This window comes from Aedes albopictus, chromosome 1 (genome assembly GCF_035046485.1).
Source record: "Aedes albopictus strain Foshan chromosome 1, AalbF5, whole genome shotgun sequence".
NCBI classification, from domain to species: Eukaryota; Metazoa; Arthropoda; class Insecta; order Diptera; family Culicidae; genus Aedes; species Aedes albopictus.
The window spans coordinates 204,598,637-204,614,860 of NC_085136.1; the positions used below are offsets into that span (position 1 = coordinate 204,598,637).

The 16,224-nt window shown below is 41.6% G+C and overlaps 1 protein-coding gene across 1 annotated transcript; it reads left to right on the forward strand.

Annotated features, from left to right (window-relative positions):
- Positions 1–10,316: 10,316 nt before the first annotated feature.
- LOC109431954 (uncharacterized) lies at positions 10,317–15,846 on the forward strand. Its single transcript, XM_029867186.2, has 2 exons — positions 10,317–10,839; positions 14,573–15,846. The coding sequence occupies exons 1-2, from the start codon at positions 10,563–10,565 to the stop codon at positions 15,451–15,453; spliced, it is 1,158 nt and encodes a 385-aa protein (XP_029723046.2). The 5' UTR covers positions 10,317–10,562; the 3' UTR covers positions 15,454–15,846.
- The last annotated feature ends 378 nt before the right edge of the window (positions 15,847–16,224 follow it).

Here is a 16,224-nt window from a genome sequence, read left to right on the forward strand (position 1 = left end):
ATTTTCAACACAAAAGAACATTGATCACTGACATAATCAATGTTAACCCAAATCAACAAAATCAAAAATTAGATTAAAAACCCTATTTAAAACGATACACAATCGTTGAATTTTGGGAAACACCCGTAGCAGTACCTCTGAGCCGTATATATGATATATATGATATATCATCATGAAACACCCGTACCAGTACCATATATCATATATGATATATATGATACATATATGATATATCAATGGTGCAACCCCGTTTACCCATCCCCCCGATACAGTTGTTTCGGAATTAAAATTTAGAAAATAGTTTTTTTGTATAATTTTAATACTTTTAATTTGGTCAATAATGGGGGGGTCTTATAATGAGGGAGGTGTCAAAGGGGGTGCCAAAGGGGGAGCGGGCTCTCATTCGTCACTGTCGCCGTCGGTGTCGCTGTCGTCGCTAGCGGCCGGAGCTCGAATATCACTTGGCCCTGGCACTGGGCTCCCGTCTGGCGCTGGCAACGCCAGAAAAAATGGGGTCTCCACTATTCGGGACTGGCGGAGCGCCGCACAAGCCTGGCTTATGCGTACCGTCAGCGTCCGCCAGTCCCGGATGATCGTGCTGCCTGATTTCAGTTCCCACAGAGCCGCTAATCGATTGATGAAGTCGCGTTGCGACCCTGTGAGAACGTGCGTGCGGGGCATCGGTTGGACACTCACGTGCCCACGGGGGTGAATACACCGAATGGCCTGTCGTAAGAGCTCTGGGAGCGTGTCCGTTCTCCCCACCCGGTCGTTCAGGTACAAGGCGAAGCGGTCTGTGTCCACCTGCTATAACGGATACAAATGGAACCTTATAAATGCACATTTTATTTTCCGTATCGGGCCTGGGAACTAAGATACGAAAAACAAAATAGAACATTACAAATGCACAAAACACAACATGCAACACATAACATAAATTGTACCCAATTATCCAAATAGATAACTAAGTCCGAACCCAGGATGACGAGGTTTCATTTTTGTTCTTGGTCCATCAGTCAATCCTGTAATCGTATTTTTTTCTGGCAGTTCGCCTTTTAGTTTGCAGCATCTGTTGCGGCATTCATAGCTTGTTTTTGTTTTTGTTTTTGTTTTAGGGCCCATATAGCCGAGGCGGTAAACGCACGGGTATTCAGCATGACCATGCTGAGGGTGGCGGGTTCGATTCCCGGTCGGTCCAGGATCTTTTCGTAAAGGAAATTTCCTTGACTTCCTTGGGCATAGAGTATCTTCGTGCCTGCCACACGATATACACATGCAAAATGGTCATTGGCAGAGGAAGCTCTCAGTTAATAACTGTGGAAGTGCTCAGAGAACACTAAGCTGAGAAGCAGGCTTTGTCCCAATGAGGACGTTACGCCAAGAAGAGAGAGAGAGAGCTTGTTTTTGTGTAGGAAAACTAATCCTACTCGAGCATCTAGATTCGGGCAACAACACAAGCCCGTCTACAATTTGATGTCCGTGTTAGGGGACGGCTTGTGCGTTTTGTACTGGATCGCTCCTGAAATTTTTGGAGCGCTACAAATGCACATTAAATTTCAGGGACAAACGTACAAACCTTAGTAGAACATACAAAATAAACCGACAAAATGTCACAACAATTTACAAACGTAACACACTCCATGCAACAATCGAAGAATTTTCCATGAATTGGAGAATGCAATCCATGGAAAATTCTTAAAACTACTTTACAACGTATTAACTATATTACAAACGTAACACAACACCAGCAACTGCGGAAGAATTTTTCAAGAATCGAAATCGCGATTCTTGAAAAATTCTAAAAAACTCCTATTTACTATCCTTCCAAGTGGTCGGTTGATGGCAGCGATGATCATTTTATTTGGTGTCACCAGACTAACTAAAAGACGTAAGCCAAACGCTTACCAGATAACTCCGCGAGTTAAATTGACACCAGGCTAACCTTAAACTAATTGCCACCAGGCTAACTTAAAACTAATAACGCCAGCGAATCCTGGTAAAGGGTATGATCTAACGCCATTAACCAACGGCCAAAGAACTTCCATCAACCAAGCACTTAGCCTTTATCTATCTTTACTGTTGCGGACAGTCATATCTGATCTACTCTAAGTTTACCTAACCTAAACCAGATGGATCAACAAATCTATATATATAAAAGTCAATGTATGTATGTTTGTATGTTAATTTGTATGTTAATTTGTATGTAAATTTGTATGTTAATTTGTATGTTTGTATGTATGTATGTATGTATGTTCCAGCATAACTCTGGAGTGCCTCAACCAATTCTAACCAAATTTGGTATACACATTTGTTAGGTTAAGGAGGTGGTTATAAGGGTATTGGAATTCAAGATGGCGGCTCGGGTTCCAAGATGGCGGACTATAATCCAAAATGGCGGCCATGGAATCGTGGTTTGAGCTATTATACCATGCAATATGGGTATCTATCGATCGGGCTTGATGAGTAGAATTCAAAAATGAATATCCGGCGCCATTTTGAAATCCAATATGGCGGACTATAAATCCAACATGGCGGAGCATAATCCAAGATGGCGGCCATGGAATGGTGGTTTGAGCTATGATACCATGCAATATGGGTATCTATCAATCGGGCTTGACGAGTAGAAGTCAGAAATAGATATTTGACGCCATTTTGGAATCCAAGATGGCGGACCATAATCCAAGATGGCGGCCATGGAATGGTGGTTTGAGCTAGGAAACCATGCAATATGGGTATCTATCAATCGGTCTTGACGAGTAGAAGTCAAAAATAGATATTTGACGCCATTTTGGAATCCAAGATGGTGGACCATAATCCAAGATGGCGGCCATGGAATGGTGGTTTGAGCTATGATACCATGCAATATGGGTATCTATCAATCGGGCTTGACGAGTAGAAGTCAGAAATAGATATTTGACGCCATTTTGGAATCCAAGATGGCGGACCATAATCCAAGATGGCGGCCATGGAATGGTGGTTTGAGCTATGAAACCATGCAATATGGGTATCTATCAATCGGTCTTGACGAGTAGAAGTCAAAAATAGATATTTGACGCCATTTTGGAATCCAAGATGGTGGACCATAATCCAAGATGGCGGCCATGGAATGGTGGTTTGAGCTATTCAACCATGCAATATGGGTATCTATCGATCGGGCTTGACAAGTAGAAGTCAGAAATAAATATCCGACGCCATTTTGAAATCCAACATGGCGGACCATAATCCAAGATGGCGGCCATGGAATGATGGTTTGAGCTATGATACCATGCAATATGGGTATCTATCAATCGGGCTTGACGAGTAGAAGTCAAAAATAGATATTTGACGCCATTTTGGAATCCAAGATGGCGGCATAATCCAAGATAGCGGCCATGGAATGGTGGTTTGAGCTATGATACCATGCAATATGGGTATCTATCAACCGGGCTTGACAAGTAGAAGTCTAAAAAAGATATTTGACGCCATTTTGGAATCCAAGATGGCGGACCATAATCCAAGATGGCGGCCATGGAATCGTGGTTTGAGCTATTATACTATGCAATATGGGTATCTACCAATCGTGCATGACGAGTAGAAGTCAAAAATAGATATTTGATGCCATTATGGAATCCAAGATGGCGGACCATAATCCAAGATGGCGGCCATGGAATGGTGGTTTGAGCTATGATACCATGCAATATGGGTATCTATCGATTGGGCTTGATGAGTAGAAGTCAAAAATAGATATTTGACGCCATTTTGGAATCCAAGATGGTGGACCATAATCCAAGATGGCGGCCATGGAATCGTGGTTTGAGCTATTATACTATGCAATATGGGTATCTACCAATCGTGCATGACGAGTAGAAGTCAAAAATAGATATTTGATGCCATTATGGAATCCAAGATGGCGGACCGTAATCCAAGATGGCGGCCATGGAATGGTGGTTTGAGCTATGATACCATGCAATATGGGTATCTATCGATTGGGCTTGATGAGTAGAAGTCAAAAATAGATATTTGACGCCATTTTGGAATCCAAGATGGCGGACCATAATCCATGATGGCGGCCATGGAATGGTGGTTTGAGCTATGATACCATGCAATATGGGTATCTATCGATCGGGCTTGATGAGTAGAAGTCAGAAATAAATATCCGACGCCATTTTGAAATCCAAGATGGTGGACCATAATCCAAGATGGCGGCCATGGAATGGTGGTTTGAGCTATTCAACCATGCAATATGGGTATCTATCGATCGGGCTTGATGAGTAGAAGTCAGCAATAAATATCCGACGCCATTTTGAAATCCAACATGGTGGACCATAATCCAAGATGGCGGCCATGGAATGATGGTTTGAGCTATGATACCATGCATTATGGGTATCTATCAATCGGGCTTGACGAGTAGAAGTCAAAAATAGATATTTGACGCCATTTTGGAATCCAAGATGGCGGCATAATCGAAGATAGCGGCCATGGAATGGTGGTTTGAGCTATGATACCATGCAATATGGGTATCTATCAACCGGGCTTGACAAGTAGAAGTCTAAAAAAGATATTTGACGCCATTTTGGAATCCAAGATGGCGGACCATAATCCAAGATGGCGGCCATGGAATCGTGGTTTGAGCTATTATACCATGCAATATGGGTATCTACCAATCGTGCATGACGAGTAGAAGTCAAAAATAGATATTTGACGCCATTATGGAATCCAAGATGGCGGACCATAATCCAATATGGCGGCCATGGAATGGTGGTTTGAGCTATGATACCATGCAATATGGGTATCTATCGATTGGGCTTGATGAGTAGAAGTCAAAAATAGATATTTGACGCCATTTTGGAATCCAAGATGGTGGACCATAATTCAAGATGGCGGCCATGGAATCGTGGTTTGAGCTATGATACCATGCAATATGGGTATCTATCGATCGGGCTTGATGAGTAGAAGTCAAAAATAAATAATTGACGCCATTTCGGAATCCAAGATGGCGGACCATAATCCAAGATGGCGGCCATAGAATGGTGGTTTGAGCTATTATATCATGCAATATGGGTATCTATCGATCGGGCTTGATGAGTAGAAGTCAAAAATAGATATTTGACGCCATTTTGGAATCCAAGATGGCGGACCATAATCCATGATGGCGGCCATGGAATGGTGGTTTGAGCTATGATACCATGTAATATGGGTATCTATCAATCGGGCTTGACGAGTAGAAGTCAAAAATAGATATTTGACGCCATTTTGGAATCCAAGATGGCGGACCATAATCCAAGATGGCGGCCATGGAATCGTGGTTTGAGCTATTATACCATGCAATATGGGTATCTATCGATCGGGCTTGATGAGTAGAAGTCAAAAATAGATATTTGACGCCATTTTGGAATCCAAGATGGCGGACCATAATCCAAGATGGCGGCCATGGAATGGTGGTTTGAGCTATGATACCATGCAATATGGGTATCTATCGATCGGGCTTGATGAGTAGAAGTCAAAAATAGATATTTGACGCCATTTTGGAATCCAAGATGGCGGACCATAATCCAAGATGGCGGCCATGAAATGGTGGTTTGAGTTGTTATACCATGTCATAAGGGTATCTATCAATCGGGCTTAACGAGTAGAAGTCATAAATAGATATTTGACGCCATTTTGGAATCCAAGATGGCGGACCATAATCTAAGATGGCGGCCATGGAATGGTGGTTTGAGCTATGATACCTTGCAATATGGGTATCTATCAAACGGGCTTGATGAGTAGAAGTCAAAAATAGATATTTGACGCTATTTTGAAATCCAAGATGGCGAACCATAATCCAAGATGGCGGCCATGAAATGGTGGTTTGAGCTATGATACCATGCAATATGGGTATCTATCAAACGGGCTTGATGAGTAGAAGTCAAAAATAGATATTTGACGCCATTTTGGAATCCAAGATGGCGGAACATAATCCAAGATGGCGGCCATGGAATGGTGGTTTGAGCTATTCAACCATGCAATATGGGTATCTATCGATCGGGCTTGATGAAAAGAAGTCAAAAATAGATATTTGACGCCATTTTGGAATCCAAGATGGCGGACCATAATCCAAGATGGCGGCCATGAAATGGTGGTTTGAGCTATTATACAATGTCAAAAGGGTATCTATCAATCGGGCTTAACGAGTAGAAGTCAAAAATAGATATTTGAAGCCATTTTGGAATCCAAGATGGCGGACCATAATCCAAGATAGCTGCCATGGAATGGTGGCTTGAGTTATTCAACCATGCAATATGGGTATCTATCAATCGGGCTTGACGAGTAGAAGTCAAAAATAGATATTTGACGCCATTTTGGAATCCAAGATGGCGGACCATAATCCAAGATGGCGGCCATGGAATGGTGGTTTGAGTTATTCAACCATGCAATATGGGTATCTATCGATCGGGCTTGACGAGTAGAAGTCAAAAATGAATATCCGACGCCATTTTGAAATCCAATATGGTGGACTATAAATCCAACATGGCGGACCATAATCCAAGATGGTGGCCATGGAATGGTGGTTTGAGCTATGAAACCATGCAATATGGGTATCTATCAATCGGGCTTGACGAGTAGAAATCGCAAACAGATATTTGACGCCATTTTGGAATCCAAGATGGCGGACCATAATCCAAGATGGCGGCCATGGAATGGTGGTTTGAGCTATTATACCATGCAATATGGGTATCTATCGATCGGGCATGATGACTAGAAGTCAAAAATAGATATTTGACGCCATTTCGGAATCCAATATTGCGGACTATAATTCCAACATGGCGGACCATAATCCAAGATGGCGGCCATGGAATGATAGTTTGAGCTATGAAACCATGCAATATGGGTATCTATCAATCGGACTTGACGAGTAGAAGTCAAAAATAGATAGTTGACACAATTTTGAAATACAAGATGGCGGGATATAAATCCAAGATGGCGGACCATAATCCAATATGGCGGTTATGGAATGGTGGTTTGATACATGAAAACATGCAATACGGGTATCTATCGATCGGGCTTGACGAGTAGAAATCGAAAATAGATATTTGACGCCATTTTGGAATCCAAGATGGCGGACCATAATCTAAGATGGCGGCCATGGAATGAAGGGTTGTGCTATGATACCATGCAATGTGGATGTCAATTGATCGGGCTTGATGAATGTATGTCTAAAATCGATATCGGACGCTATTTTGAAGATCAAGATAGCGAACTGTAAAACATTCGTTTACCATAAAATATTTAACTTCTTCTGGCAATTTTTTGCGTTGCAACTGTATGGAGGACTGAGGAACATCGGCGGCAGAAAGCCGCCGATGTTCCGTTAGTCCGATGCGCCGTGTTTGCGTCGATTCACTTCTAGGCGAACAGCACATCCAAGCATTTGCCCGGTAGAATGCGAACAGAGGTGTTATCCCTTTTTTAAGTCCGACGAGCGTAAGCGAGTCGGACAGCATACGCTTACACGTTGTAACGCAAACATATTTCTACTGATTGAGATTTAAAACCACGGCTCCGCAATTCGATAGGTAGATCACGCTATGATCACATTTATCTATGGAACCTGAGATCTACATGAACCTTTAACACTTTCTCAAAGTGCCGTTGAAAAATGGTGAAAGCACTTGATTTAGCTTTAATTTATTTTGACAGAGAAAAACATGAAGAATCATCATTTACATTCAAATATATGAAACTAATAAACCTAGCAAATGCCATGTGACAAAGATGAGAAACCAATATAAAATTCCAGTTATGGAATAGAACTTGACTTACCTCTCTTCAGCTTAGTGTTTTTCTTTTTAAGATAGATACTGTTTTTTGTAGATTGTGTGGAAAACTCAATGGCACTCTATGCCGTAGAAACGTATCAGTAGATTAAATGTTTAGTATACTAAGTATGCTTCGGAATTCTGGATTTTTGGCAGTTTTTTTAATATGGCTTATATGTCACCTGGAATCTCTTTATTTTCAGCCTGATCTTGCGGAACAGCGGCATGTTTACCCATTCGGCTATATGGGACTTCGCATTTGCTCCAGCCCCCCTCAATAAATAAACCCGAGCAAAGCCGGGCAATTCAGCTAGTAACCAATAACCTATAACATGAACGTGGGTTTTTTAGTTCGTGCCAATGTAACGAAAACATTGGAACCTTACGAATGCACATTTTATTTTCCGTATCGGGCCCCACGTCTGGGAACTTAGATACGCAAAATAAAATGGAACATTACAAATGCACAAAACACAACATGCAACACATAACATAAATTGTGCCCAATTATCCAAATAGATAACTAAGTCCGAACCCAGGATGACGAGGTTTCATTTTTGTGCTTGGTCCATCAGTCAATCCTGTAATCGTATTTTTTTCTGGCAGTTCGCCTTTTAGTTTGCAGCATCTGTTGCGGCCTTCATAGCTTGTTTTTGTCTAGGAAAACTAATCCTACTCGGGCATCTAGATTCGGGCAACAACACAAGACCGTCTACAATTTGATGTCCGTGTTAGGGGACGGCTTGTGCGTTTTGTACTGGATCGCTCCTGAAATTTTTGGAGCGCTACAAATGCACATTAAATTTCAGGGACAAACGTACAAACCTTAGTAAAACATACAAAATAAACCGACAAAATGTCACAACAATTTACAAACGTAACACTGCGGGTGCAGTAGTGGTCTCAGACCGCTTGCAGCCAATTTGTCCCGGATGGCGTTAACGAACACGTCCCAGGGCACTATCGGCTCGACGTAGGCATCGGGAAGGCTTTCGGAATTGGGGCTGATGATAAGCTGTAAGAGAACATTAAGAATTACTAATTGAAAATTTACAACGGTTAGCGGTTACTTACTTCTTGGATCGTGTCTAACCGCCCCTGCACAGTGCGGAGCTCTTGCCGCACCGTTTGGAGTTCGTCTTGTAACGCACTGCGCGAGCCATCATAGCCTCAAGAGTCGTCCATTGCCGGCTGTCGAAGCCGGACAAGGCAGTCGGTGACTCTTGAGGCGCGGATGATGGTGGGGCGATAGACGCAGCCCCCCCCGTAGCTCACCCGCCGTGGGTAGTCGGAGTTCGGTGACTGAAATCCCCGGAAATCCTCGGGGGATTCTGTTGTGCTCCGTGGTGCGCGTCGTGTTGGAGTCGCAAAGGGCGGGTTCCGCGCGTGGGCGCCGCCCTCGGTCATTGCCGGGGACCGGCTGGTGTTGATCATCAGTGGGGACGGGGTCCGCGCGCGTGCAGCTGCTACCGGGGACCGGCTGCTACCGGCGACCGTTACCGGGGACCGGCTAACTGAACGGTCGTTTGGCGGCGGCGGCGGCGGGACTGGGATGGCCGGGGATCGACTACGATGTCTCGGTTCTTCCGGTTCTTGCCGGCGAGCTCCTCGGGGACGCCTCTCCGTCATGATGCCCTTGGCTGGGCGGGCCGAGCGATGAGGGTTCTGTAAATATAATTATAACCATTATAATAAATATTATTATAATCATTATAATAAAATTTACGGAGCGCAAAAAAACACTTACCTTCTTCGGCGACATGTTTGGAACGATTGTTGTTGTTTACAAATACGTTCCCATGCGACGAACACAAACCACGCAACGAACACGACGAACACGTGATCGCGTGGATGTCCGATATGCATCGCATGTTTATGCGATACGTAACGTGGGCAAATTTTAGAGTAGGGATTTGGAGGGAATAGTTTGGGGCTAATTCGAATGCATCGCATTAGTTGAACGCATATTGCACATCGTACCTTCAGTACGATGTACACATTTTTGAGTGCCTATATTGCGCATTGCGCAGTTATAAGTGCGACGATGAAGTGCGGAATCTCAAATAAAAGTGCGATTTTGCGTCAGATCGTTCGGGTGTCTTCGCCGCACTTATTCACTAGCTCATGATGAATAAGTGCGGTGAAGACACCGGAACGATTTGAAGCAATATCGCACTTTTATTTGAGATTCCGCACTTTGTCGCAGTCCAGTTAGCAATGCAATAAACTATATTTATACATTCAATTATACGTGTGCTTCCTCTCGGGGGAGCGTACGTATGCATAGTGATGTTTTCCCGCCTAACTGACGACGACCGACCGACCGACCGCGCTGGTCATGTAGGATCCATCATTGGTGTCAGACTTTTTGACAGTTTGCAACATTTGAAAAAGGCACATATATTATATAGGTTAATATATGAAAAGGGCCTATCTTGCAAACCGTCTCGAAGCACAGTCCGCATATACGCATATATATCATATATATCGGATATATCGGATATTTTTGTATGTGGCCCCTACGGCGTCCTACAGCACAGCGGGGTAGGTCGCAAACCGTCTCGAAGCATGCTACTCGGTCATCAAGCGTGGCAACCAGTGGTAACAAGTTACCTCGACCGCACACTGACGACGACCGACCGACCGACCGCGCTGGTCATGTAGGATCCATCATTGATGTCAGACGACCGTCATACAAATATATAAGATATATATAATATATATGCGTATACGCCCTCTTCATGCAAAGCATGCCCTTTTCATATATTAAGCTATATAAAATATATGCCTTTTTCATATGTTGCAAACTGTCAAACTGACATCAGCGGTCGGTCATCAGTGTGCGGTCGGAGGACGGTTTCGTGTCAACAGCAGACATCACAGTTCACAATCACTCTGTCCACGTCGTATGCAACAGTCCTCGTCCCGAAAATGAGTGATGAATGTCCGAAAATTTTCTCGGCATCGGCGCTGCTGCCGGACACGCCACCCGGACCTGAAACGCCATTACCATCTCTATCGCCTCCATTGCATGCCAAAACGGACTCGGCGGTAGCTGCGGGTAAGTTTTTAACCTCAGGGTAATTCATGTATTTTGGACAGGCTGACGACAACTTTGAAAAAATCGTCCCCTAGCTTCCTTAGAAAGCAATTGATTATTTCGCAAAGTTACCAATACGCTTATAGTATGATCGTACTTTGCGTTCCTGGTGACTAAAACCTTAACGAAAGCATTTTAAGCTAAGAAAATCACAATTTCCAATCGCCTGTTAGAACAGCATTTTGGACACCGAATATATGTTTTGGACACCCTCAGGTATATATAATTTGGACAAGGCAATTATCTCAATGTTTAGCCATGAATACTGCTAAATCATGGAAGTAGCATAAATTAACAAATATTTTCTTACAAATAATCAAATTTCTCCGCTTAACAGGCATCTATTTCGATAATTATTACAGTTTTTGTTAAAATCGAGGAAATATCGCCAGACCCACAGAATACGCCTCCAAGTATGCAATCGCACAGCATCCCCATGTAGTTCGTCAGATGACCAAATTATATTAACAGTAGAAACCACGCAATGTATTTTGGACATATCCTATTTTAAGCGTTCTAGATGAATGTTAAGAGATTGGTTGCCTGATGCTTCTTTATTGAACATGTTTCGTTGCAAAAAGGCTTTTAAATTTCTTACAATTATTAATTCAACCATTTTGAGGTGAATATTGTATGTGACTATGAAGTGTAGGGGTATTAGGGGCATAATGGACACCCTAAGCGAATGAGTATGTTAGGCCTGTATAACAGACAAAAACTTAACATATTATCAGCTGGCTTACAACTTTAACCTGTTTCCTACGTATTTCAATCATTTACAGCTGGTAAAATGTCATTATTGTGAAGAAATAATGAATTGAAAACCGTGTGTTTTTTGGGGCTGGCAGCAAAGGTACGGGGCGAAATGGACACCCATCGGGGCATAATGGACACCCCTGCATATTTTATGCTGTATCTTTGAGAATATCGACCAGTTAAGTAATTTGCCTACGGAGATCAATACCGTAAAATGGGGTAACTTTGATAGTTTTTTAGCGAATTTTCTCAATATTTTTACATGTAACAGTATTTCTCCGAGTTTTATATGTTTAAAACAAGTACTGGGGTATCAGTTATCAATTGCAATTAAAAGATTAGATAATCTGAAATATTTTGGATAACTTTTAGTTTTTCATATAACCGAAAATCAGATTTTCATTTTGGGGTAACTTTGATAATGCCCTAAAAACACATCAAATCTCAAAAAATAATCACAAATTGGAATCTTAGGAGTATGAACATGATGAGAGAAGGCTTGTGGAGTATATTAGATAGAATTTTTATATCGAAACATTGATTTTTTACTAAATTCTACATATAAAAATGAGTTTTTGGAGTACTGAGTGCAAAACACAATAGGGTAAAAAATATAATTTGGACATGTATGTAATTTGGACAGGCACGGCGTTTTATGTCTTGTTCCGGAGAGCTTATAAAAGAAGATATTTCTCAATATCGATTATTGGATCAAGCAGACCCTATTCTGATGATTTACGGTGAAAATACGCTTAACAATTAAGAATTTACTTCAAAATTATCGAAAATGTAAATTATTTCACTAAAACCCCTCAAATGCACAAGTATGCAAGACGACATACACTTCGCAGTCACATATAATATTCGCCTCAAAATCGTTGAATTAATAATTGTAAGTGATTTAAAAGCCTTATTGCAATGAAAAATTTTCAATAAAGAAGCATTAGGCAGCCAATCTCTTAACATTCATCTAGAACGCTTAAAATAGGTGGTGTCCAAAATACATTACAAGTTTTCTACTGTAAATATATTTTGGTCATTTGATAATCTGCATAGGGATGCTGTACGATTGCATACTTGGAGGCGTATTCTGTGGGTCTGGCGATATTTTCTCTATTTTAAATAAAACTGTAATAGTTATCAAAATAGATGCCTGTTAAGCGGAGAAATTTGATTATTCGTAAGAAAGTATTTGTTAATTTATGATACTTCCATGATTTAGCATTATTCATGGCTAAACATTGAGATAATTGCCCTGTCCAAATTATATATATCTCAGGGTGTCCAAAACATATATTCGGTGTCCAAAATGCAATTCTAACAGGCGATTGGAAATTGTGGTTTTCTCAGGTTAAAATGCTTTTGTTAAGGTTTTTGTCACCAGGAACGCAAAGTACTGTCATATTATAAGCGTATTAGTAACTTTGCAAAATAATCAATTGCTTTCTAAGTAAGCTATGGGATGATTTTTCCAACGTTGTCTTCAGCCTGTCCAAAATACATGAATTACCCTAAATTTGACTATCAAAACTCATTATCTTTGTAATAATAAATGCTTAATGGTACATCAACATATGATTACATGCTATTCATGGTTAGTTTTCTTTTTTTGAGTAATTTTTTAATGTTTTATTAACAAGTTTTGAACAACACATATTTATCTACATGAAATTACAAGGGCATTGCATACTTTTAGGCGTTTATCAATGTATGGAGATTAATATCCCAATTTACAAAATTGCTTCCATTTCATAAAAACACACTTCGTTAAGAGATTCAAGGCCAGATTTGGAATCTACTATGATGAATCTATCGAGACGAAGAGTCCATTCATTGAAAAAATAGTTCTAACGAAGTCGTATAGCAGATTGTTTGAAGGGGTTGATAAATGACAAAAATATCAACAATTTTTATTTTTTGTCCAAAAAGTTGTATATAAACTAGATTTTAATGAAAACTCGTCTAAGATGAACTTTCATATGTATAGAATTGATTTACGTTTACCTTTTTCTTAACTGGTTGAAAGAATCACAGTTATAAGATAAATTACACAATGCCTGCCGCACTATCAAAGTTATCCGCATTATCAAAGATACCCCGTTTTACGGTACCACAGATATGATACTCCATCTTAGACGAGTTTACATAACTTCAAAGTTAATTAAATAAATTTTAGGCTAAAATAATCGGAATGATTTTTTCTAAACTCTCTAAAACGCCTAACAGTATGCAACGCGCGTACATCCATTCATAATTGCCAGTGTTCATTTCGCCCCGAATAGACTACAACATTGAAATTGCTATTTTCAGTGTGTTCTGATCAGAAATATAATACTTCATCCATTGCTAAATCTACGTATACATGTACATAAGCTAACAATTCATTTGTTTGTATGGTGGACACACTCAATCTCTCGTGATACCTTATTTGCTGCTGCTTCGAAATTATAAGAAATCCACCATATGAAAAACATACTTCAATTTCAGTGATATTTTGGTTATTTTAAAGGAATATAAATGGTATTTTTGCAAAATAGAACAATGGCATGTTCCTTTACACTTTTGCATTTAAATTTTTACATAAAATTCAACGGTTTCGGCAAAAACAGGGGTGTCCATTTCGCCCCGGGTGTCCATTATGCCCCTAATCCCCCTATGTCGTCTTGCATACCTGTGCATTTGAGGGGTTTTAGTGAAATAATTTACATTTTCAATAATTTTGAAGTGAATTCTTAATTGTTAAGCGTATTTTCAACGTAAGCCATCAGAATAGGGTCTATTTGATCCAATAATCGATATTGAGAAGTAGCTACTTTTATTAGCTCTCCGGAACAAGGCATACATCGTCGTGCATGTCCAAATTATATACATGTCCAAATTATATTTTTTACCCTATGTGTTATTAGCTGTATCTTAAACTCATTGTTTTATTTTCCAGCACCGGAATCATCGACACCAAAGGGGGTCGCAGGAGGGGCCGTAAGCCGTAAACTCCAATTATCACCGCCGCCGTCCCCGGCCAAGGCCGTTCCGGAACAAAAATCAACGGTGAAGAAGACAAGCATCCTCCGGGCATCTGTTCTGGGAAATCCGTGGTCCGTGGATTCAGCCCGGACATCCGGACTTGCAAAGGGGCATCCGGACTTGCCGTCCCAATCACCACCAAAGTCCCCGGCCAAGGCCGTTCCGGAAGAAAAATCATCAGTGAAGAGGCCAAGCATCCTCCGGGCACCTCTTCTAGGAAACTCGTGGTCCAATTATCCAAGGGTGCGTTCGGATTTGCCGTCCCAATCACCATCAACATCGGATGCCACGGTGCCGAAGCAGCGACGTATCCAATCACCACAAAAGTCGGCGCCGTCGTCGCATCAGCCAACAACACCGTCGCCGTCCTCGGTCAAGGCCGTTCCGGAAGAAACACCAGGATCTTCGTGCTTCGCCATCATCCCCGAGCTCAGACAGCTAAAAATGAAGGTCCTACATCAGACTCAGATGATAGTAGATTTAACCAAGCGCGTACAAGCGTTGGAAGCCGAAAGATCTGCCAGTGTTTCGACGCCCAAACGGCTGTCGTTATCCTCGCGTTTCCCTTCCCGATCGATCGAAGACCAGCGTCAGTGGGTTATTACAATGAGTAGTCAGCAGAAATTCGAGGAGTTTCTATTGGCTTTGGATTGCCAGAACTGCTGCTGTTGTGATTTGTGTTGTTTCTCGTGTAGCTCATCAATCTTTTTTCGAATTATCGCCCGCACCCACGTCAACAAATCTTCATCTGCCGCATATCCGACTCCTATATCACCAACCAACCGCCCGATTTAGTTAGCATCAGCTCTGGACAGGTAGGATAGTGATTTAATATAATCCGAGCCGGCTAGAGAGTGGAAGTCAAGCTTGCGTCGCCTCCCTCCGCAAAATTTCCCACCTCGCCGCTCTCCACCTGTACCTGCTGGACATACTGCTGCTCTTCACGCAAACCAACTCACCCAAGACAATCATTCTCACCGCTGCCTCACTATATATGCACCGTTCCGAGAAATCATAGCAAACAATTTCGAACTTTGTGACTGCACCTAATCTGGAGAATATATCCCTGCTTGCCGCCCTGCCTTATTATTACAACAAATCCGAACGTCTCGACCAGCAAGGTAGTACATTATCGTACCTCGTCATCGCCGCCATCCACCCGTCCGACGTGGGCCGACTTGCATTTTTCTGGTGTGTTTGCTGCATCATTCTCGTCATCAACATTCACCAAGCATCAGCTGGACCGATAGCGAGAAGTGAGACGATTAGGGTAAAAAATATAATTTGGACATGTATGTAATTTGGACAGGCACGGCGTTGTATGTCTTGTTCCGGAGAACTTATAAAAGTAGATACTTCTTAATATCGATTATTGGATCAAGTAGACCCTGTTCTGATGACTTACGATGAAAATACGCTTAACAATTAAGAATTTACTTTAAAATTATCGAAAATGTAAATTATTTCACTAAAACCCCTCAAATGCACAGGTATGCAAGACGACATACACTTCGCAGTCACATACAATATTCACCCCAAAAACGTTGAAATGATAATTGTAAGAAA